The sequence below is a fragment of the Mus caroli genome, chromosome 16 (genome assembly GCF_900094665.2).
Source record: "Mus caroli chromosome 16, CAROLI_EIJ_v1.1, whole genome shotgun sequence".
NCBI lineage: Eukaryota > Metazoa > Chordata > Mammalia > Rodentia > Muridae > Mus > Mus caroli.
This window is the reverse complement of record NC_034585.1, coordinates 8,392,820-8,417,872: the sequence shown is the minus strand read 5'-3', so window position 1 is coordinate 8,417,872 and position 25,053 is coordinate 8,392,820. Positions and strand designations below refer to the sequence as shown.

The window sequence follows — 25,053 nt, the reverse complement described above, 5'->3', positions numbered from 1 at the left end:
TGGGGGGGGGTGGACTATGATGGGATAGGGGTTGTCAATGAATCTTAATCTATCTCTCTCTCTCTCTCTCTCTCTCTCTCTCTCTCTCTGTCTCTCTTTCTCTCTCTACCTGTCTCTCTGCCTGTCTGTCTGTCTCAGCTGTGTGACTGCAGTCATTGATATCATGGGAAGACTAGCCTCCTTGCTCTTCTTCACAGTCAGCAAAAACACAGATCATGGACTCCATTCAGTTTCTGGCACTAGCACAGACCACAAACATGGCCCCCTACTACAGCAGGTCACAGACCTAGACATGTTCCTCGGTAGCAGCACAGACCTGGTCATCGAAGGCATCACAAGGCAGCACAGACCACAGACATCTGCATGGCCTTTGATGGTAACTCAGACCATGGACATCAACACAAACCATGGCCCCAGGTGACAGTGAGAACCAGGACATCATCATGGTCTCAGTTGGTAGCTCAGGCCACCTATACTGTTGACAGTTTTCCTTTGTGTCTTTTTCCCTCATCTTATTGAGTGATAGGTGACAGTCATTTATTCTTTCTGAATTGTTGTTGTTGTTGTTGTTGCTGCTGCTGCTGCTGCTGTTTTGATACCGAGCTTCCCTGTGTAATCCTGGCTATCTGGGAACTCACTACATTAAACAGGCTTACCTTGAACTCCCATCATTCCGGAACTGAAGTGCACACACCACCAGGCCTGGGTTCCCTCTGAATTCTGAAGACTTTGCTCCCTCACCTCTGCTCCCTTGGTGTCGATCATAAGCCATTCAATGCCATTACCATTCTTGACCTTTTATTTGAAACTGGGAGTGCATAGGGCCTTCACATTGCAACTGTGGGCTCAATCATTTGTTCAGATGTTTCAAAAGAACAGGATTCCTGAATAAGCAAGACAGTGATGGTACTATGTCAGAGGTTGTGTGTCTTTTTTTTCCATCTTATTGTGTAAACTCAGTCAGCTAAGCCCATTGCCATGTGTCCATCTGTTTTGCAGTCTGTGGCTCATGTCTCTGCTACTTCATCTCTGTCTGAGTGTGGACTGTCTTTGTAATGGGACGTGCAGAAGGCATGCTGGGAAGGATGTTTTTAGTCCATCATCTTCAGCTGGAAACCTCTGCTAGAGAATACAGTGACTTTTAGAGTTATTTGTTTCGCAGACCGTAACTACCCTGGCATTTCCTTGGGTTGCTTTTGCATAATGACTTTATAGAAACAGGGTTCTGATGCCCTTGGTCTTTCACTGGCACTCCAGAGATCATTCTTGGATTCTATGGGTTCTAAGTAACCAAGGTAATACTGATTTCACATCTCAATATGGTGATTAATAGGCAGCATGATTCCAAAGGATGGATGGATGGATGGATGGATCAATAGCTAGATATTATGTGTTTCTCCCCAGGTTTTTAGAACTCCTAGTATATGGTCTTAGGGATTTTCAAGCAGATCTAGTTCAAGTCTGGCAAATTTGAATGTTTTTAGCCTTGCAATATGTCAATGTATAAACTTGGTTCCTAGGGGTTCCCCTCCTTTCTGGAGCTGTCTCTAATGTGTTGGTTTGAGTGTATCTGGACTAGGAAGGCACAGTTGAATACCTGGTACCTTGGATAGGCTTCTCCAAAGTGGCATAATTAAAGTTCTTATCCCTTGACCTCCAGACTCCCCTGGTGTTTTTTCCTGTGCAGAGATGCTGGGCAGACCCAGCAGAGATGACAAAGAAGTCATGGGCTCCTTCTCTGTTCAAAGCTTTGGGACTTTGCCAACAGACACACAAGGCATAGGCATGCTCACTGAAGATGCCCTAGAGATGGCTGACTTTGGACCACTCAGACCCTCCCCCGTGAGCTCTCATTTGTTCTCTACTTCAGTTCCTTGTGCACTCAGCTTATCTGTCCCTCCTGTGCTATAGAACAGCCAGCAAAGCCATGATTCTCTCCAGGATACCTTGGGCATGTACTCTGTGCTCTGACTTGTCTTGGTGAGAGGCTATCCTGCTGGTCTCAGGATCCTCAAAGCATCTAGCCTTGAATACAACAAATCATAACTTGTTTTTCCTCTATTATTTGAAGGCAGACACAGATTCTCTATTTTATGGCTAGAGAAATTTAGACAGCATACAGATTCTAATAGGGCATTCATGAGAGGAAGGATCTAGAGGTGGTGTGGCACTCAGAGACTGCTCTTGGTGGCTAGGTGGGTGGAGTGGCTTTCTCAGAAGGGCTGAGTATGGTGGATGAGGCATGGGCAGAAGCCATCAAGGGGAGATGAAGCCTGTCACCTGCCCCATGCTGCTTTGCTACCTGGAGTTTCCAAATGTTTCTCCCAGGTTTAGGACATGGAAAGTCTGCTGTTGAGTCCACACTCCGCTGTCCTGCCCTATGGGAGATGTGTTCATAAACTGTAACACTTTGTTAACAAGGACTACAGACTTCTTATTCTCAGCAGCAGAAATTTAATTTCTAAGGTTTTGTAGGCTCAGTTCCTTCCAAAACCTCTCTTGGCTTGTGTCCCTGTGTCTTAAACTCCCTAGCAGCAGGTCTCAGTAGATTGAGGCCCATTACAACAGATTCATTTACTCTCATCACCTCTCATAGACTGTCTTTAAATACATCGCATCCTAAAGTTCTGGGGGGCCAAGCCTCAACTGGAGAGATGAGGGGATGCGGTCCAATCAGTACCTAGGATGCCCTGCCACTGTGAGCTCACCATTGCAACAAGCCAGGAGATGAGTTGCCATTGTCAGCCTAAGGCTGGGCTGTCATTCATTTTGAGGAGAACCATCTCCAAGATAGGGTGAAGCCCCTTGTACACGGTACATATGCACACACATGTACATATCGACTTAAGCACCATCACTGTACAAAGCCAGGTGCTGCTGGAGCATCGCTCTGCTTGTACAGCACTACCTGGGTGTCTAAAATCCCACTCATAAAAAAGCTCCTGGAAGCTGGGGCACAAAGCAGCTAGGTGTGGGGCCAGGACTAGGCAGTGGGTGGCAGCAGTGGCACCGCCTGACAATGCTTCCCCATGAACTGCCATACCACTCCTCTGACTGCCCTGCCTTTGGCCCAGCTGGACAGAGCATTGAGTTTCCAAGGAACCGCTTGGAGTCTGCTTACCTGAAGGCTTTACCGATGGTTCTGTTCCCTTCATTGTAGCTTGTATCGAGTAGGAAAACTCCCCCTGAATCATGTTCCTCTCTCTGTTTACTGAGGTTGTCCTGTTATTTAATTAAAATTGTTTCCAGGAGTAGTTGAGTATATCATGATCAGTTCTCCTGAATCCTTGTGCCTCCAGGGAACGGGGATTATAAAGGTCTTATTTTCTTTGACTAAGTGACATCCTGTCTTGTCCATTTGCCACAGAGAACATTAGTTTGCTTGTTCTTGTTAGTGAAATGGTAAATGGATTCATAACCTGCATGGAACCCGTTTGCAATGTATTATTTAAGCAACCTCCATAGGGAAGAGAAGATATTGTGAAGGTCTCAGAAATGTATTGCTTTCATATATGTATGTGTGCATGTGCTCACATCTAGATGTATGTAGGTGCTTGTGTATATGGTTGTACATGTGTGTGCATGCATATAGAGCCCAGAGGACAAACTCAGTTGTTGTTCTCAGAAGCCATGCATGGTTTTTTTTTTTTTTTTTCAGAGTCTTCTCAAGTTGTCCCGGAGCTCTCAAAATATAATAGGCCAGGGAGTCCTGGGGGAGGGGGGTCTCCTTGCCTCAGCCTCCCCAGTGCTAGGTTTACAAGCACAGCCAGACGTTGGTCTTTCTTACATGGGTTCTGGTGATCAGGCTTGGATCCTGGGACTCCAAGGTAAGCACTTTGCTGACCTGGTTTGTATTCCCAGCCCCTGGTTTGTATTTTAAATGGCAGTTTCCTAGTGGCATTTTGTCCTGTCTGCGGGCTATCACAAGAGCTGGCTGCTTGCTTCTTGTTCTGTCTTTCCTGTGAGAGAGTCATAGTCTTCAGTCATTTTTAGCAGCTTCTTTACTCTTTTACCCTCAGAGGGAAGACAACGTGTTATGACTGTGATGGTCTCTGCTTAGTGGGTATAAGCACTACCTTTGGGCGGTGTATGCATGCACCTCTGGCCGAGAGCCCCTGTACCTCAGCACAGTAATGTTTTTCCCCTCAGAAAATCAGCCCTTATCTGAAGAAGAAGAAGAAGAAAAAATCCTGGCTGCAATATGGATACCTGTGTTCTTAGAAATGGAATAAGCCCCCTGGTTCTCAGTAAATCACAAGTGTGATACTTAGACTCCTCAGGAAACCCAGAGTTCATTGCCAGGGTTTTCCACACAGGACTTTATCATTGTAAGATCATATATACTTGCGATACCTTCCAACTAACATGTGTATAATGAACATAAATCCAGTTGTGTGCATGGCAAGCTAAGGTTATACTGTAGCGGGGGGGAGCGTAGATCCATCCTGTTTTGGGGAAAGCAGTGGGAGGCCATCTTTCTCACCTCTGGGTGCCAACTTGGAGTAGTGTCAGTGTACCAAGTACCCCTTGTGTGTTCACACTGAGAGCAGCCCAAGGTTAGTTCTAGAGTAGACATGGGTAATTCTTTTTCAAGGGCATTATGGCTCAGACTCAGGCAAGATTGACCATCACTCTGTCTTCTTCTGAGTGTCTCCAGACAGCATGACACTTCCACATACTCAGGTGGGCTCCTTTGCTCCTGGTCCTTCCTGCACCATTTAGTGCAGCAGCCCTGACCCAGCTTTACCTCCTAGCTGAGAAACATGAAGTCACCTCGTTGCCAGCCCCTCTCCACAACTCCCTTAAATGCTGTAGCAGATGCCTGGCCAGGGAAACAAAGACAGTAGAGCTGCTTCATTCTTGCGATCTCTGTACCTCTGCCCAGCACTGGGCATCCTGAAGGCATTGCAGGTGCAGTTGTTGGTTGGGTTTTACTTTCTAAAGTCTGTGTCACCTTCAGCCTCTGCATGGGAGTGAACCCTACAGTTCCAAACGAGGAGCATAGTCACTGTGCTGTGTCAGCCATGTTCAAAATACAAGTCACAGAGGCTCAGGCAAAGCAGAGGAAGTTTTCTCTCACAGTCTCACCCACGCCAGGGTGCCTCACTTGGCCCACTGTACAGTGGACCCACCATTTCTATTTTGCTCTCTGGCTACTGGTTAGATTTGGGATTTCAAAGCAGGCTGGGCGATGGTGGCGCACGCCTTTAGTCCCAGCACTTGGGAGGCAGAGGCAGGCGAATTTCTGAGTTTGAGGCCAGCCTGGTCTACAAAGTGAGTTCCAAGACATCCAGGGCTATACAGAGAAACCCTGTCTCGAAAAACAAACAAACAAAACAAAGTCACACAGCTGCTTCAGGACGGAGGAATCTTTGAAGAGTGGTAGGTAGGATAGGGAGACATGAGCTGTGGAGAACACCAGGTGAGAGGCCATGTGGACCTGAGGCAGTGCTGAAAGCTGGGGCTCTCTTCAGCCCTCACCATCCCCAAGCCTAAGCAAGCCTTCCTTCCCAGCCTCAAAACTTAGTACTCTGTGAGTACTTAATTGCCATTTTCACTAGCCTGATGACTGGAAAATAGCTTAGCGTAGCTTACCTTTCCAAAGCTGGGAGATCCTTGGTATTGGAAATTGAACATCAGATATTTACATTACCTATGATTCATAACTGTTACAAAATTATAATTATGAAATAACAACAAAGATAATTTGATGGTTGGGCGTCAGTACATCGTGAGAAGATATGGGATGACTGTAATCTGAAGTTGAGGAATAACAGGAGCTACTGGGAGTATTGAGTCAGTCACTGGAATCCTCATATGTCGGGAGGGATGGGAAAGGGGGACTTTGTAAAGCCATCAGTTGGTTCCTTAAACAAGGAAGCATGCAGTTAGTGTGACCTCATGGTTCAATCTCCTAGGTGTGTGCTCCAGAGAAATGATGCATCCACAGAGAAGGTATATGTGAGGCTATTTACAGCAACCCTGTTTCCAGTAGCTAAAAGGAAGAAACAGCCCAACCAGGACACCTATCATATGGCAAATGGATAAGTGGAATTCAGTCCACCCTTACAGCACCATACTGTCAAACAGCAAGTGTACCAATGGAGGCTACGGCAGATGAAACTTGGAAGTGTGGTTCACAGGAGGAAGTCAGCTGTAGCACACCGTAGAGAGTTAGCAGAAGCCAAGTACACTTTTAGGCTTCGTAAGGGATTCATGGTTATTAGAATGAATAATAGTGAAAATAAAGTAACAGTCATCTCCTGCCGGACAGGAGCACTAAGCCAGATATTTGAAACTGAGGTTAGTGCTCCTTCCTCAGCATCGCCTTCCCTTCAGATGCCTGGGAGCTGGATGGAGCCCAGGGCTGAGTGCAGCCTTTCTGTACCACTGAGCCACATCTTCAGCCCCTAGGTCTTGACCTTGGAAGTCATCTGGCATACAAAAGAATGCTTTTTATGGTAATGCCATTGTCGAGAAAGAATACAATTTGTTCCGAGAACAATCTTGTTTCACATTTTTAATTGATGTTACTCATGGTGTTGTGTTGCGTCGTTTTATGTTTCTGAAGCACCTTTCTGTCATTTTTGCCTCTCCTGTTTCTGTTTCCCTGAGAATAAAGAGCTAGAAATGCGTGTTGTTGGCCTTGGCATTTACTTTGTCTGTTCCTGTTAAAATTATATTTATACTTGTTTACCTAACGAGAGCTAATTTCAGCACATTTGTTAGTTCTTAGGTGTCTTGATTATTTTTCTTATTATGAAAGTAATTTATGCTCATGTGACATCCGGGGTATGGTGAGTATAGGGAGAGACTGCAGTGTTCCTGTCCCTCTCGCCCACCCATGGATAATTCGCTCTAACAGCTTTGTCGGGATTTTTCTAGACACTTTATCTCTTGATACCCTCCATGATTTATCTTCAACAAAATTGTGTCATTTCTATTAGCTCCTTCCATTTGCAGTTTGTCCTGGCCCCGCCCAAGGTAACATTTCCCAAAAGTGTCAGAGTAGAGCTTGAGTGAGTTGTGTTTTTTTGGCTTGGTTTGAACTTTCTCTCTTCTTATCACTGCTAAAGGACACACCACTGTTCGAATTTGAGGTCTTTGCTAACATCACAGTGAGCAAGCTTTGCTGTATGCTCTTGTGTGTGCTGCTTCAGGCGGGCATCTTTCTGGTCTCTTATTGAAAGTTTGAGTTGATATTTCCTAGTGATCCCTTGGGAGAAGTTTGAAGGTCAAGCTATGGTTTTCACTGTTGAGTTGGTGCCCGACGTGACTATTCTGTGTCCAGCCTCCACAGAAGAAGGAGCATTGCTGACACCATTCCCACCTCTTAGGACTTTGGCCGGAAGGTCCTGTTTCTGGTGTGTTAGCTATCCCTGTGCTATAATTTCCCTACCTGGCTCAAGGCAGCAACATTGTGTCAAGGCTCAGCCAAGCTCCCTGAGCATAAGGGAAATACCAAGGAAAGCCGAGGTGACATCAAACCTGCCTTCTCAATGGACAGGGAGGAAGCTGAGCACGATCTGCATGTTAGATACTTTCCTATGAAAGCAAGATGGAGTAGTAGGACCTAACTAGAAACCCAAAGCTCAGAGGATCCTGTGTCCCTCAGAATGTAGCTTGAGTTCTCTGAGTCCAGGGACCTTGCCTGCTCCTTCCTGAAATGCTAGCCCAAAGGGCAGTGGTGTAAAGCTGTAAGCACTAGAGTCTGGTGATAACCATGGCTGTATCCAGCCCCACCGGCCATGAACTCTAAGCTCCTGCATCCACCACTGTCAACCTTCCGCTGGAAGGTGTCGTGTGTACAGTTCATTGGTGCCGGGTTCCCCACCCGTACTGCTATGCACCTGTAACTCCATCCACCCCATAAATCCTTTTCCCTTGGAAGACTGAAGCTCTCCTCCTAGTAAACAGTTCCCTTCTCTGAACCCTGCCTGCAGACTGCGGTGGCTACTTTTGTAGTTTCTGTCTCTGTCTGACCACTCTGTGCTTCATGTAAGTACAGTTATGTAACATCTGCCTTTCCTGACCAGCTCACTTCACTCAGCATAATGTCGTAGAAGTCCAGCCATGTTATAGCATACCAGAATGTCCTTCCTTTTCAAGACCCAATATTTTATTTTATAAAATATTTTATAAACACACAGCACATACACACACACTTTGATATATATCATTGGATATTTGTTACATGGCTTAACTATTTTGATCATAACAATTTATGCTATTGTGAGTACAGATGTGAACATAGCTATTAAGACCCTGATTTTGAGCAGACCTTGGGCACAAACCAGTCCCACAACACCCAGAGGAAGCTCCACTCCCAAGGGCTCTAACATGCCCAGGATCATAGGATCACAGGAGCTTGTCCACACCAGGATCTCAGGGTGCCAAAGGCAGATTGACTTCCAGGAGCTCTGACACACCCAGGATCTCAGGATCACAGGATCACAGAATCACAGAATCACAGAATCTCGGGATCACAGAGACAGCTCGATTCTGAGAAGATCTGACACAACCAGGATCACAGGAAGGATAGATATAGTCAGATATAGTAAGGGCAGGTATCCTAGAGATAACCAGATGGCAGGAGAGAAGCATAAAAACATAAACAACAGAAACCAAGATTACTTGACATCATCAGAACCCAATTCTCCCACCATAGCAAGTCCTGGATACACCATCACACCGGAAAAGTAAGATACGGATCTAAAATCACTTCTCATGATGATGATAGAGGATGTTAAGAAGGACAAAAATAGCTCCCTTAAAGAAATACAGAAGAACACAGGTAAACAGCTAGAAGCCCTTAAAGATGAAACACAAAAATCCCTTAAAGAATCACAGAAAAACACAATCGATCAGGCAAAGGAAATGAACAAAACCATCCAACATCTATAAATGGAAATAGAAACAATAAAGAAATCACAAAGGGAGACAAACCTGGAGTTAGAAAACCTAGTAAAGAGATCAAGGGTCATAGATGCAAGCATCACCACCAGAATACAAGAGATGGAAGAGAGAATCTCAGGTGCCAAAGATACCATAGAAAACATTGACACAACAGTCAAAGAAAATGCAAAAAGCAAAAACTCCTAGCCCAAAACTTCCAGGAAGTCTAGGACACAATGAGAAGGCCAAACCTAAGGATAATAGATATAGAAGAGAGCAAAGATTCCCAACTTAAAGGGCCAGTAAATATCTTCAACAAAATTATAGAAGAAAACTCCCCTAACCTAAAGAAAGAGATGCTCATCAACTTACAAGAAGCCTACAGAACTCCAAATAGACTGGACCAGAAAAGAAATTCCTCCTGCCACATAATAATCAAAACATCAAATGCACTAAATAGAGAATATTAAAAGCAGTAAGGGAAAAAGGTCAAGTAACATATATAGGCAGACCTATCAGAATTACACCAGACTTTTCGCCAGAAACTATAAAAGCCAGAAGAACCTGGGCAGATGTCATACAGACCCTAAGAGAACACAAATGCCAGTCCAGGATACTATATCCAGCAAAATTCTCAATTACCATAGATAGATAAACCAAGATACTCCATGACAAAAACAAATTTACACAATATCTTTCCACAAATCCAGCCCTACCAAGGATAATAGATAGAAAATACCAACACAAGGAAGGAAACTGCACCCTAGAAAAAGCAAGAAAGTAATCTTCCAACAAACCCAAAAGAAGATAACCACACAAACATAATTCCACTTCTAGCAACAAAAATAATAGGGAAGCAACAATCACTATTCCTTAATCTCTCTTAACATTAATGGATTCAATTCCCCAATAAAAAGACAGAGACTAACTGACTTGATATGTAAACAGGACCCAGCATTTTGCTGCATACAGGAAATGCACCTCAGGGACAAAGACAGACACTACCTCAGAGTAAAAGGCTGAAAACCAATTTTCCAAGCAAATGGTCCCAAGAAACAAGCTGGAGTAGCCATTCTAATATGGAATAAAATCAACTTTCAGTCAAAAGTTATCAAAAAAAAGATAAGGGAGGACACTTCATATTCATCAAAGGAAAAATAGACCAAGAAGAACTTTCAATTTTGAACACCTATGATCCAAATGCAAGGGCACCCACATTCATAAAAGAAACTACTAAAGCACAAAGCACACATTGCACCTCACACAATAACAGTGGGAAACTTAACACCCCACTCTCAGGAATGCACAGATCATGGAAACAGAAATTAAACAGAGACACAGTGAAACTAGAGAAGTTATGATCCAAATTGATTTAACAGATATCTACAGAACATTTCATCCTAAAACAAAGGAATATATCTTCTTCTCAGTACCTCACGGCACCTTCTCCAAAAGTGACCATATAATCAGTCACAAAACCGGCCTCAACAGATGCAAAAAGGTTGAAATTATCCCATGCATCCTATCAGATCACTATGAATTAAGGTTGGTCTTCAATAACAACAAAAACAATAGAAAGACCAATACATGAAGAAGCTCAACAACACTCTACTCAATAATAATAATAATAATAATAATAATAATAATAATTATGTGATTCTGTGATCCTGAGATCCTGGGTGTGTCAGAGCTCCTGGAAGTCAATCTGCCTTTGGCACCCTGAGATCCTGGTGTGGACAAGCTCCTGTGATCCTATGATCCTGGGCATGTTAGAGCCCCTGGGAGTGGAGCTTCCTCTGGGTGTTGTGGGACTGGTTTGTGCCCAAGGTCTGTTCAAAATCAGGGTCTTAATAGCTATGTTCACATCTGTACTCACAATAGCATAAATTGTTATGATCAAAATAGTTAAACCGGGCTGGCGAGATGGCTCAGTGGGTAAGAGCACCCGACTGCTCTTCCAAAGGTCCAGAGTTCAAATCCCAGCAACCACATGGTGGCTCACAACCCTCTGTAACGAGATCTGGCACCCTCTTCTGGAGTGTCTGAAGACAGCTACAGTGTACTTACATATAATAAATAAATAAATAAATAAATAAATAAATAAATAAATAAAGTTAAACCATGTAACATATCCAATGACATATGCCAAAGTGTGTGTGTATGTGCTGTGTTTATAAAATATTTTATAATATTTTATAATAATAATAATTAATAATAATATTATTATTTAATGAAGCCACAACATACCCAAACTTATGGAACATAATGAAAGCAGTGGTAAGAGGAAAATTCATAGCTCTGAGTGCCTCCAAAAAGAAACTAGAGAGAGCATACACTAGCAACTTGACAGCACATCTGGATGGTTTTGTTCGATTCCTTCACCTGTTTGCTTGTGTTTTCCTCTAATTCTTTAAGGGATTTTTGTGTTTCCTCTTTAAGGGATTCAAACTGTTTACCTGAGTTCTTCTGTATTTCTTTTTTCTTTGTTGTTTGTTTTTGTTTTTGTTTTTTTGAGACAGGGTTTTTCTGTATAGCCCTGGCTGTCCTGGAACTCACTCTGTAGACCAGGCTGGCATTGAACTCAGAAATCTGCCTGCCTCTGCCTCCCAAGTACTGGGATCAAAGGCATGCGCCACCACCTCCTGGCTCTGTATTTCTTTAAGGGAGTTGTTTATGTTCTTCTTAAAGTCCCCTATCAGCATCATGAGATGTGATTTTAGATCCGATCTTTCTTTTCGGGTGTGTTGGGGTATCCAGCATTTGCTATAGTAGGAGAACTGGATTCTGATATTGCCAAGTAGCCTTGGTTCTATTGGTAAGGTTCTTGCGTTTGCCTTTCACCATCTGGTTATCTCTGATGTTAGTTGGTCTTGCTGTCTCTGGCTGGAGCTTGTCCCTCCTGTGGGCCAGTAAGCCTGTCTGCACTCCTGGGAGACCAGCTCTCTCCTGGAGGGACCTATGTCCAGAGGGCTATGGAATAGCTGCAGGTCCTGGGTGCAGATGGGTACTGGAAGGATCCTGACCCAGCTATTCCATTGTTCCTGTGCCCTGTGCACTCCTGGAAGGTCCTATTTTGGACAGTTACAGGAGAGAAAATGAAGTTCTCACCTCTGGGCCTGGGTGAGAGCACTCCTGGGAGACCAGCTCTCTCCTGGTGGGACCTGTGTACAGAGGGCTGTGGAACAGCCTTAGCTCCCGGGTGCACAAGCCATGCACAGTCTCTGTTTTTCTCTCTCTCTCTCTCTCTCTCTCTCTCTCTCTCTCTCTCTCTCTCTCTCTCTCTCTCTGTCTTTCTCTCTCTACCTGCTGCCTGCAAATCTAGATGTAGAACTCTCAGTCACTCTCCAGCACCATTGTGTGTGTCTGCCTACCACTATGCTGCCTTCCATGATGTTAATAAACTAAACCTCTGAAACTATAAGCCAATCCCAATTCAATGCTTTCTTGTATAAGAGTTTCTGTGGTGGTGGTGCCTCTTCACAGCAATTGAACGCTGACTAATACAGTATCTTCTCAGGAGAGTTGCATTTCTGGCTTTTATGTATTTCATTAGGGTCTCACACATGAAGAAAACATTTCAGTGACACACTGAGATTCTGACCTTACACAGCAACAGTGCAGCTAACAGTGAATAGTATGAAAGCAGGGATAGGAAGCGAGACAGACGGATATCCCATCACTGTGGACGCTTACCTGAGCCCCTCAGATCTGGTAAACCTCATCAGGCCATGAGGAAAGAGTGGCCACTTAGGTGATCTGAGCCACAGCATCAAGGATGAGGCGGTCACCTGGGACCTCCTGAGCAGTGAGGGAGGGAAGCCCCTTTAAACTGTGATCTGTGCAGCCGGCATTTCTGCAGCTCTGAGTTTCCTGATTTCTGTCCTGGGTTCTCCCCGGTTCCCACATCATGTTTGCTGCTTTACATCTGAAGTCCTTTGTCTCTGCATCTCTGCCTTTCTTAGCTCAGCTGCTTCATGTGGACTCTTCTTGGCATTCTCTAAGGTTTATTTCCTAATTGATATTTCAGTGTGCAGTTTTGGTGACATGCAGATATTTCGATTTGTGTATAATCCCAACTCCTGTTATGGGCACAGCAGGATTACCTCAGAGTTACCCGTCATTTGTCAGGGGACACTCAGACCTGCCCCTCCAGCTCTGTGAAGTGTCAGCTTTAATCCCTTTGCTGTGGGTCCCATCATGTCTATCCAGGGAAGTGGGCTGCTCCTTTCCATCATCCTTGTGCCACTTCTGCCACTGGAGTTGCACCTTCATCCTACTTTCCTCATGGCGGCAGGTGGGCTGCACACATGGTCCAACTCCCAAGTGTAGAGGAAGGGATTTATGCCTATTCCTGTCACTAAATTGATGCTTCACACATAGTCGATGCTCAATAAATATTTGCTGAATAAATTTGCACAGAAAGGCTGTGAAGAACAGATGTGGAATTGAATTGGTCATTTTAAAATGCACTTATTAAAGCTTTAATACATTATTACAGGAAGTGCAGAAGCCAGCAATATGGAAAAAGAAGAGGGTGCTACTTGCCCACACATTTCTCCAACTCTCTATCCAAATAATCATTTCCATTCTTAGTCCTGTATGCCGCAGTGGGAAGGGGGATGTGCCGAGCACTGTGATGCTGAGCCTGTATGTGCCTCATTGAACTGCTGAAGATATAGGGAACACCTCTTCCTGTGCTGGGCCCTGGCACACTAGTCACTAGATTCAGGGGTTTTCTCCTCTAAAGGTACTGATGGATTCTGTGAGGCCAAATAGATAACTGTGTGCAGCCCTTGTTCAAAACCAGGTCCACACAGACATAGAGCAGGGATAACTGGGTGCACCCCGAGGCAGCAGTGAGCTCATCAGGTTGCAGGAGTGAGCAGGAAAGTGCTAAACTCTGAGGAGTAGGCAGGTACATGCTTTATCTGTTTGACATTTCTGCAACAGTATTCTCAATTGTTCTGTCTTAGTCTCTTGTGAGTATATAGGTAAATGGCCTGCAGCGCTCTCATAATTCCCTTCACTCTGTAGGAACTCCATGGCGGCAAGAACAGACCAGGGACCTGCAGCGAGTACTGAAAGCCGTCAACCAGGACATCCCACTGGTGATGGTCAGCGGCAACCATGACTTGGGCAACGCCCCCACAGCCGAGACTGTGGAGGAGTTCTGCCAGACATGGGGAGACGACTACTTCAGCTTTTGGGTCGGGGGCGTCCTGTTCCTGGTGCTCAACTCCCAGTTCTTGTACGATGCCTCCAGGTGCCCTGCACTGAAGCAGGCCCAGGATCACTGGCTGGACCAACAGCTGAACATTGCAGAGCAGAAACAGTGCCAGCACGCCATTGTCTTCCAGCATATCCCGCTATTCCTGCAGAGTATTGATGAAGACGACGACTACTTCAACCTCACCAAGACCGTCCGTAAGGAACTGGCCGACAAGCTCACCAGAGCAGGTAATGCCTGGGGTATGTGTGTGTCAACCTCCTTCTGCCACCTGGCGAAGTGAAGAGGGGACAAGGCTTGGATGGGACTGGTTCTGATCTTACTCACTAGTAATATAGCTGTGGGCAAGCTGCCAATTCCTTCCTGCCTCAGTGTCTACCCTAGGATGACTAAGGGTGGAGATCCTAGGAAGCATCAGGATGGCCCCTGACCTGCCTAGCCCCTGGAGTAGATGCCCAAAGCTGAGGATAGGAGTCTTGGAGGTCAGGGGTCCTAGCAGAAGGGCTCGGAATGTGATTACATGTACCTTGGGAGATGGAAAGAGCTAATAACAGCTTCCTTCCTTTCTGTGGCAAGCATGAACTGGCTCAAGGAAAGGACAGAGAAGCCTTAAGACCCAAGCACCATATCATAGTCCTCATGCATCACACAGGAAACCTTGGCGTGAGGCTTTATTAGATTGATCCTGAAACCTTCATGTGTTCGCCTGTTCAGGGGTACACCATGCTTCCTTCCTTCCTGAATTAGGATGAGGAGGTGTATGCATAGCATCTCTGTCATGTAGACTTGCAGCTACATTTGTGTGATCACATGTATACAATCGCAAAGTGAAGATGCCTGTTTTAAAGGTCAGCCTTAGATTATGATGGCCACTCCCTGGTACTCTCCCATGCCACCTCTCTCCTCCTTAGTTCCCTTTCCTGGGGCCCTCTCTTGAGTAATGGAGTGTCCTAGATGGCTCACCTCAGTGATTAGTAGTCACCAGCCATGACAGTGGCTGTGTGTCCTGTCCCTGGTTTTCCTCTTAGACTGTTCCACAGTTTATTTGTGTCACACACTTGTAAGAAATGAATTGCTTCATTTAGTTGCTGCAGGAAGGAGCAAGAGTTGAAGTTGGAAGTGGTCTCACTCAAGAGTCAAAATTTGTTAAGCAAAACAACAACAACAACAAAACAACTTCTGGTCTTCTCTTACTCATGGTCCACTATGAAACCCAATAGGCTCTTCTGTACTTCTGGGGCATTTTACAAAAAGCTTGTGTTATCAGAAACATTCTCTAACTGTTCCGTGGAGATGATGTTGGGAAACTCCTATTGAAGGCCTTTGATATCTCAGGCCATGCTTGAGTTAGTGTGGAACGCACTTCTGAAGCCAAGGAAGCAGAGCTAATATCAGGATGGCATCTGCTCCACCATAGAGACCGTTTTACATCAGAGAATGTCCAGTTCTTCCACCACACGTGGATGCATATAAGTGATGCAAACTCAGTTCCCAACTGCTGGTCGTTCATCATGCTGTCAGCATTCTCGAGTGGCACAAGGGTCTGAGCTGCCCATCCCAGGACAGAGCACATACCATCTGTGAGAATGTCCAGATGCTGAGAGGACCCACAGTGCTAACAGGGTGCCTGTGGAGGAAGTGTGGTAAAACTACCCAGAGCCTGTGGACACAACAGCTGGAGCAGGGTTTCTTGTCAGCACATCCCCTGAGGACTGTGTGTGCTTCTAAAGTGAATCCCATGGCCCCATCCTGTCAAGGTTGATGTCTTCAGCTGGTTGGTGCCTTTGGGTAGGACCAACCCTGTCCCTAGGCAGAACTAAATGGGAAGCCAAATTATGATCCAAAAGTTGGTTTGTAAGCGAGAAACTTGGTGGTGTTTTCCATTCTTGATGGTTTTAGACCTACATCCTGTGGGCTCTGGGTCCAGTAGGGCCTCCTTGCCTGGCAGGACTGTGTTCATTTGGGGCCTTTTTCTGCTTCCTTCATATTGAATCAGCTCCAGCCAGACCCTCCGTACACTCTCCTACCCCAGCACAAGGTCCAGCTCTTCCTTCAGCTTGCCCTTCCCAGAAGTCCTTTCCTATTGCTCTGGTTGTGAGACCAACTCAGGTTTCTACCTTTTTGGTATAAAGCTCTTCTCCCCTCCAGTTCCTGGTCAGCGTTGTCTTGATCCAGCTCTTGTCAGTTGGACATGCTGAGTCTCTCACTAGACTGTCAGCTCCTTGAAGGCCCATCTGCCCTGCCTTTAGGTATGACTCAGGGCTCAGCTCACAGGAAGGCCTCTGTGATGTGGATGGAGTGCAGGGCAGGAAGGAAAGTCTTTTAACTCATCCAGCCCTCGATGGCCGGCTGACAGAGCTCAATGGTGTCCAGGACACACTCTGTGACAAGCGCAATGGAGAAGACTCCATCTCATATTGTCTGTCCTGTGCCTTCCACATCGTAAGGTGTGCAGCCTTTGTCTTTCCTCCCTGCCTTTCATCTAGGTCACCCAGCATCCGTTTCTCCCCCAGCCCTTCTTTGCCCCTAGCCTTAGGATCCTTACCTAAATCTACTTCAGGTAACACTAGAGAGCTCGAAGCCCCTCCTACTGTGGGTCTGCATTGCGTGCTAAGTCTGGCCACCAGGCACAGAACAAACAGATGTTTCAAGCCCTGTATATGTGTGTCTCGGGGGCAGGGCAGGGGCTGCTACTTGACCAGGCAGAATGTGGACAGTGGCTGAAGCCACAGCAAGAGAACTTGAACCCGTTTTGGAAAGTCAGGCAGTCAGTGATATTTTGTAAAATGTATTAACTTAAAGACCGTGATAAAGCTGGGGTGACAGTGGCAGGTGGTATTTAATGTTGCCTCTAGCTTTTGTCCTCACGGCAATAGTATTTCCTAATACTATTTCAGTCTCAGTTTTCTCCTTGTGCTAAAATGCCAGTGCTCAAAAATATGTCAGAAGCTCATCAGATGATCAGGGTAGCTTTTAATTACAATAATTGTGTTGTTATAAAATATCCTTTTAAAGAATACATCCCTCCCCAAGCCACTGTGGAGATAAAACCCTGCTTCCTTCCAGTAAGTTTAATGAATAATTCTGAATCATTGTGTGGGATGAATAAATGATTTAATAATGAGCATCAACAATCATCTCCCATTGTTGCATTAATTTTTGTAAATGGGATGAGGTAAATGAGGAGGAAGGGCTGTCACCATACAATAGGCCACCATTTGTGTAGGAATGTGCTCTGTGATCCAAAAGATGAAGCTCTTCCAACCTCCGGTTTCCCTAGAAACGGATGTTTCCTGTTTCTACTTTTGAAGTCAGTGACGGGGTGGGGAGCATCTTTGTATGGAACAGAAACACTGTCAGTAACTGGTGGAAATAAACAGGTATCAGGGCAGAACAGGCGCCCAGATGTGAAGCAGCGCTGCTTATCCGCAGTCTTCTTTGCTCGGCCTGGGGATTATTATCAGTTTCATCATATCCCAGGGATGCAGAAATTGGTTTCCCCCTAATTCACCTGATACCGAGTTGGAGTCACAAAGACAGAGCGTAGATAATGAAACCTGAGTGGAAGGTGGAGGTCGGCTTGTCCCTCAGGCCTCTCTCAGCAGCAGCAGGTTAGTGTGTGACCCAGTTAATGCCGATTGCAGTTTAAATTTCCAACCTTAAGAAAGAGAAAACAGGGAAGTCTCTGGCTGCCCATGTTTCCCCTTGATGTCTCAGTGGTACCTTTTCTTTCCTCTCATTCTCCTCACAGAGCTTAAGGATGGCGTATTAAAGAGCCTGGGGCACATTTGGCAATTATAAAAAATTCCAGCAAGTTGATCTTTCTTGCAAAAGTTAATGAGTAATTTCACAGAATTCGTTTCATCTCTAATATTTGTGTGCTTTTTAACAGAGAAACAGAAAGAAAGGGCGAGCTCTCAGCCCTTGGTTTCAGCCTTAGGATTTCAAGTTTTTAAAGAAGGTGGAGGTCAGGCATCCAGGACTGCATTACAGACAGAAGAGAACTTTAGGCCATCTGTCTCACCACTACTAAAGCTGTCTATATCCTGATGCTACCAGGAAGTGGATTATGCTTGTATTAATTAGAGGAAGTCCAACCCTGAGCCTGTCACACAATAGTGACCCCTTGATAAAGACTCACTGGTTAACAGGGACAGAGCCTGGCCTGAGTCACATCTCCCTAGCAGCAGCATTGCTAGGATGCCCACACTGCCTATAATGGCCAGCTGAGTTCTGAATGGGAAACACACTTCCTAGAGCGCTGCTTCTTATACTGAGACGTGCCCACATATGGGTCACACTACTGAATATGGGATGGGAGACAGGAAAACAAAACACACAGTGATCAAAAACTAACTCAGAATCAAACCCACCCCAACTGGAAGTGTTTGCAGCAGCATTAGCATCGTGCTGTACTGTCTGCAGTGCACAGCATCCTTGCCACCTTGGTCCGGAACACTCAGTGTGTGCACTTAGCATTACACACACCGTCACACCATGCAACACCCGTAGATGCTGCTGCCCAAAGTGTCTTTGCTCAAATTTGAGATTATTATATGTTATGAATTGCAGGGTGTTCTTAACTGTACATATAAAGTGTTCTGCTCTTGTAGGAACATAATAGCTTAATTGCAGAAAACAAAGATGGTTGTTTTCAACTCTCATTGCTTAGCGTGTAAGAACCAAATTCATGTATCTCTGGGTGGGGTTGTGTCAGGATGGGTTATTTTAAAAACTATTGTTTGAGTTGCTGACTGAGTTTCCTTTAAAATCCGTTAATGGGCTTGGTTGTGATTAGGACAGATATTGCAGCAGTTTCTGAAATGGCGTACGTGTGCTTCTGCTATCTCAGAATATTTATTTCCATGAGTTGACAGTCCTGGAATTGTAGTTGTAGTCAAAATGTCCACTCTGTAAAATGTCTTATATATTCAGCCAAGATTTAATTCTCTTTTTAAAATTTTACATAAGTATTTTATGTGTACAGGTGTTTTGCCTATGTCTGCGTCTATATCATATATATGTTTGATGACAACAGAGACCAGAAGGCTATCAGATACCCTGGGACTGGAGTTACAGGTGATTGTAAGCCATTATATGCATGCATGAAACTGAACCCAGGTCCTCTGGAAAGAGCAACCAGTGCTCTTAGCTACCGAGCCATCTCTACACCCCTAAGATTTAATTCTTCCTGTAAAATAAACAAGCAAGTCCATCTCATTGGTATACAGATTTGCTTTCATCTTTAATAAATGCTAAAATACATCTACAAAGAATTACAATGAAGTAACTATGATTTGTTGTCAGCAATTTTTTATTTACATACCTCTTTTATATGTCAGGATTGTATAAAAATCTCTCAAGCAAAATAGTATCATAAGTAGAAAAATTTAAGAAACACTAGTCTAGAGTAGATATTTGTAAGAATTTTCTTGAAAAACATTAGGCTGTAAATATTTGGGGTTTACCTGACCTGAGATCTCTGTAGAGCTATTTAGCAACATTTCTGTAATATGTAATTGGCAAGAGAGAACATGTATACAACTGGTTATAGCCATGTTCCAACTATTTAAAAAAAGGAAAAGAAAAGGTGGTGGATCTGCCCCTGCCTCTGTCTGAGACATGTTCCCGCCCAAAAGACAGTAGCTTTCTGAGTCCTTGGGTAGACAGTGTGCATGCGTGATTGCCGAGTGCTTCCTGCAACCTGCTGTGGTCATGTGGCTGGCTCACTGTGGGGGTCTGCCCTCAGAGAACCTCCTCTGCTTCTCAGTTCATATTCCTGGGTAAGCCCAACACTGTGCCTGGGCCTGTGATGCAGCCTGGAGTAGAGAAGGAATGGGAAGGCCATGGTGCGACTTAAAATGCCCAATGGTTGATGTTTACTTTAACATGTCCTAGAAAGACATAAGCAATTCAATAACTTAAACCCAGGTTCTGCATAAGTCATAGGATAGCTAGGAGGCAGAAGCCAACAAAGGGAAAACGTATGAAAGATGCCCAAGGTGGCTGACGTGGGGGCCAGTGGGATGGGAGAAGCTATGTAACAGGCAGGCCATCCATGGGTTGGGATAGACCTTCAGTCTCACCCTTTGGGTGGCCCCTTCACCAGGTGGCATCTCTTTCTGCTTTCTATTGTCCTTTGTAAAACAAAGGTCCTCATCCCACCCTCAGGGTTGATGCATTGGATAAAATGAGGCGTGTCCTAGAAGTGCTGGGCACCATGCCTGAACCTGACACGGTGCTCCATACAGAACTATTTGCTGGTCTGTGATCCTGAACTGTGATGAGATTTCTCAGCAGGCCATTAACTAGATGGGTGTTTCTGGCTTCCTTCTTTTCACAGAAAACTCTCCAGGTAGAGCCAGGTGTGCTCTGAGAGCTAGCCTGCAGTCTGCTCGGGAGCATCAACCCTGAGCAAAGGCTAGACCAAAGCCTCAGGGCTCCTGGAGGATGTGGGAAACTTGACTACTTTGAGCCTGAGATTATTTAGGCTAGATAAGGAATACATGCTATTCCTAGTTTTCTGAAAAGGGACCGCTAATTTAGAAGAGGGAAGAGCTACAAAACTAGATTATCCCTTTGGAATTTAACAAAGAAATGCAGCTGTTTGTTAAAGCATTCACTGTGCCACTATTCTAGCAAACAACCTTTGGGGGCATAATTCTATGGACAGGACTCCCAAATAAAGCATGTGCCTCAAGACAGCGGTAACCACCCTACGGGGCTCGCTGTCTGAGGTGCATTTTTGAGAAGCTTATTTTGCTGGCTTTTCTTTTCAGCTGACTTTGTAAAAGAACAGACGAGGGTCCCCTTTTACAGCACCCATAGCACCCTGATCTTCTGGAGACAGATTGATGGGTTCTGTTCTCTTTAACTTGTCTTCCAGCATGTAGTCAGTCATGCGCTCATTCTTCCAGACTCGGTCAGTTTTATATTTTGATCCATTTATCGTAAAGCATCACAGTTGAGGCGCTTGATATCTGCATCTCCTTCTCCATAAGAGATAAAAGACCAACTGCTGACGCTACATCTGCTGTGAAGTGGTGGATTTCATTTCTCACTTTGGAGGTATCCTTAACAGTTGGGCTAATTAAAGTTAAAATCAAGTCCTGATGGTAAATATTTATAAATCGAGAATCTGGCGTGTGAATTGTGTTCTACTGATTCCAGAAGTGAAATCAGCCTGTATTCATTCAGCAAACAGCACAGGCTCCTCCATGGCCTTCAAGCCAGAAGAATAAAAAGAAAGGTTAGAGGTTCCTTCTCCAGAGAGCCAGACTAAACATGTGTGTGCAGGCATGCACAGAGAGTGTAGCATGTGCACATGAAGGCCAGATGTGAGCGCTTAGTATTGCTACTCACGCACCATCTGCTTTACTTGACTCAGTCATCCTTGTCCTGGATGCCCAGTGCTTAGGTCTTGGCATTGCCTGTCTCCACCTCCCAGTTCTGGGATGACAGAGACATGCCACCACATCGGATTTTATTTTTTAACATAGTTTCTAGGTTTGATCTTGGGTTCTCATTCTACTGAGCCATCTTTCCAGCCTTCTGGTCATTCTTAGAAAAAGTGTTACATTGTAGTATTGCAAGAAGGTGCTTCTGAGCCAGGAGAGAAGCAGTCAGGGATTTATGAAGTAAGAATATTCTGTCTGCTCTTTCAGGTCCTGCTTTTAAAACAACAGTTGCCATCCTTCTGAAATCTTCAGTGAGACGCATTTGTAAAACCTTAGTGCCCCAGTGTCTTAGTCCAGTTTCTGTTGCTGAGCTGACACCACAAGCTATAATTGATAAGGAATAAAAATGCATAGTTATGAGATCTAGGAAGTTCAAGATCAGGAGACCATAGCTGCCGAAGTCTTTCTTTACTGGTGAGGATGTCATGTGATGACTCCACGTCCTGCCCCCGGGCTCTTTCAAAGCCACGAGCCCATTGGATCAGGATCTTCCTTGTGTTCTCACTCTCTTGATACTTCACAGTGAAGATAAAACCGTAGCGTGGCTTCATTGTGAGGATGTTGGCTCACAGCCCCAGTTTGAGCAGAACACCCTAACTTCCTCTACAGCTAAAATTTCTCTTTGTTTCCTGTAGTCACAGCAGCACAGCCTAGGCCTGGGGGCTCACTGTGCACCATCATCTGGAATGGCTTGATTGGTGTGCTTGTCTTTTGTCTCACCTAAGTGTTGAGGGCCAAGGAGATGGCTCGGGGTTTGGTTTGCATCGTCAAGCCTGATGATGCTTCCATCCTGGGGACCCACGTGATGGAAGGAGAGAATCGAGTCCTCTGAGTCATCCTCTGCCCTCCACATAGATACCATGGTGTCTGCACACATGCTCATGCAACACTAAATAAATAAATAAATGTATAAAAAAAACCTGATAGTGTGTGAATATCAGTGACGAAAGTTAGATAAGAGCATAGTTGGTCAGACACAGTCAGAGTCCTTGTGGTGGTTCAAATGAGAATGGTCTCCATAAGCAAGTATGTTGGAAGGCCTGGTCCCCACCTGGTGGGACAGTTTAGGAAGGATTAAGAGGTTTGTCCTTGTTGAAGGAGGTGTGGCCACACCCAGTCCACAGGCAGGAAGCAGAATGTTGAGTGTCTGCTGCTTGGGACCCTTTCTCCATTGTCAGTCTAGCATCTCATCAGGGAATGGTGCTGCCCACAGTGAGCAGGCTTTACCACCTCAGCAAAGGAGATAAGGCTAATCCCCATAGGAGTCTCCAGGGGACCGTCTCCCAGGTGATTGTGGAGTGTGTCAGCAGAACACTAACCATCATGTGGGTGAATTCCACGTTGGCAACATTTCTTGCCTCTTTCCTTCCTCCTTTCCTTCCTTTCCACTCCCTAGTCCCCTTATTAAAGATCACACTCATACTTCATAGGAACCTTAGACTCATGATTGTGTCTTCTGCTTTAAGAGCACCTAAAGTCCAGTTCATGTGTGCATCTGAAGCTGGTGTGGCCTATTTGAGTCCATGCCTCTGTTCTTGCCGAGAGAAGACTCCGTTTGTGTGATGATTCCACTGGAGTCTCTGGCTCTTCAGTTAGGTTATAGAATGGCCATTGGTTTTCTTCCCAAGAGTTCTTTCTTTGAACTTTTTTTAGAAAGTTCTCTTTTTTAATTTGTATATATTAGCTGTGCAGAGAATTAGCTTCATTGTGACCTTTCTGTACACACAGTGCACTGTGACCATTTTTGTCCCCTCTTGTCACCCTTTCTTACTTCTCCCATTTGTGCTTCAGAATTCCTAATAGTCCTTGTTTTGTTGCTTTCTGCCGCAGACCCTCTGGGCCCCCTTGTCTGCGTGGAATGGCTCTCTTGTCACGGGTGGGCAAAGTGTCGGATGGAATGACAGACAGATGCACACAGGAGAGGTTGTGTAGAATCTGAATGTAATTTGTCAAATCGAGCATCAAACTTTTTATACAGAAGACAATAAGGAAGTTGGGTGACATACCCGCAAGATACAAAGAGGTTACTGGATTCTTACATAAAACAGAGGAATGCAAACACAGAAGGTCTAACAGGAACCACCTGGGATAGAATTCATTGTTAACAACTGAGAACAAAAAGGGCTCCACCTAAGATTCACTTAATCTTAGAAGCCAGGGTCAAGGGCTTCACGCCCTTGCCATAGTTCCTATTTTAGTCTATTGTATAGTCCACCTTCCCCCTAGGCCATTGTAAATACATGTGTATGGGTGTAACTCAGCTATAGTTTTAAGTATCTATTCTGGTTTCTCCTTCTGTCTGAAACTTCCTTCTTCCTTGGTGATGGTAAATTCCTGTGTAGGGCAGTGACTTAGCTTTTATTCAAAGTGATAGTGTAGTACCAGAGGCAACTCTGAATGTCACTGAATAGCAACATTCTTACTGAATTTCCAAGCCCATGGTCTTGCTCAAGAACTTTCTAGGACTGTTGCAACACTGGTGAAGGATTTAGCTATGTCAGAATTCAATCTTAAAAGGCACTTATAATAGGATAATACTAAAAGAGAGCAGGTGGATCCATACACTAGACTAACGTGGGAATGGAAAATTAATGTACGGGTTAGAGAGAACGCCAGACTCCGTTCCATGAAACTCTTTTGCCTTGTGAGTAGCTTCCAAGTCTCAGCCTGTCAAGCTGACTCGACCAGAGTGCGTGGCAGCTTTCATCTCCTCCCCTAGACTTCATGTATGAGAGAAAACATAATCTTTGTCTTTTTTGTGTCTGGCTTATTTTACTTAACATGGGGATCTCTACTTCCATCCATTTCTTACAAGCAGCATGGTTTGATCTTTGAGGCCAGCTAGTGTAGATCCACCATACTTCCATTGTCCAGTAATCCTTTGATGGACATGTGGGTATCACTGCCTAGTCACTGTGAATAGTGACAAGATAGCAGGAGTGCTGGTACCACTCTGTCCTGATCTGGATCCCTTCATATGTAGCTGAGGTCCGGTATAGCTAGATCATGTGCTATGCCTATCTGTACTATATTTAGAGACCTCCACTCCAATTCTCATAATGGCTAGTTTGTGTCCTCACAGGCAGTGTAGACAGATTCCTTTCCCCAGAAAATCTTTACCAGTCCTGGAGGTCACTGACCACCCCTACCAGCCTTAGAAGTAAAACCAGGAGCTTTAGGATGAAGGATACTTTGTTGTAAGTGTAATATATCTCTTCCACAACAGTGTAGGAGTTTGCAGCATGCTGTCTATAAATGAATGGCAGTGAGGGCTCACTGCATGCCATTTGAGGGTGGGTGGCACTGCAGTGCTTACTGCATGCCATCTGTGGGTGGGTGGTGGTGCAGGGCTCACTGCATGCCGTCTATGGGTGGGTGGCAGTGCAGGGCTCACTGCATGCTGTCTGTGGGTGGCAGCTTTGTGAATGATGTGTTCCTTTAGGGGTTTTACTCATGTCTATTTTGTATATTTAA

General features: G+C 44.9%; 1 protein-coding gene across 1 annotated transcript in view; it reads left to right on the top strand.

Moving 5' to 3' along the window:
* The window catches only part of Cpped1 (calcineurin like phosphoesterase domain containing 1), a 103,313-nt gene that overhangs the window by 64,628 nt on the left and 13,632 nt on the right, over window positions 1-25,053 (top strand). Inside the window, exon 3 of the mRNA XM_021185343.2 lies at window positions 13,930-14,352. Coding sequence (XP_021041002.1) covers window positions 13,930-14,352 — 423 coding nt within the window. The remainder of the gene's footprint in view (window positions 1-13,929; window positions 14,353-25,053) is intronic.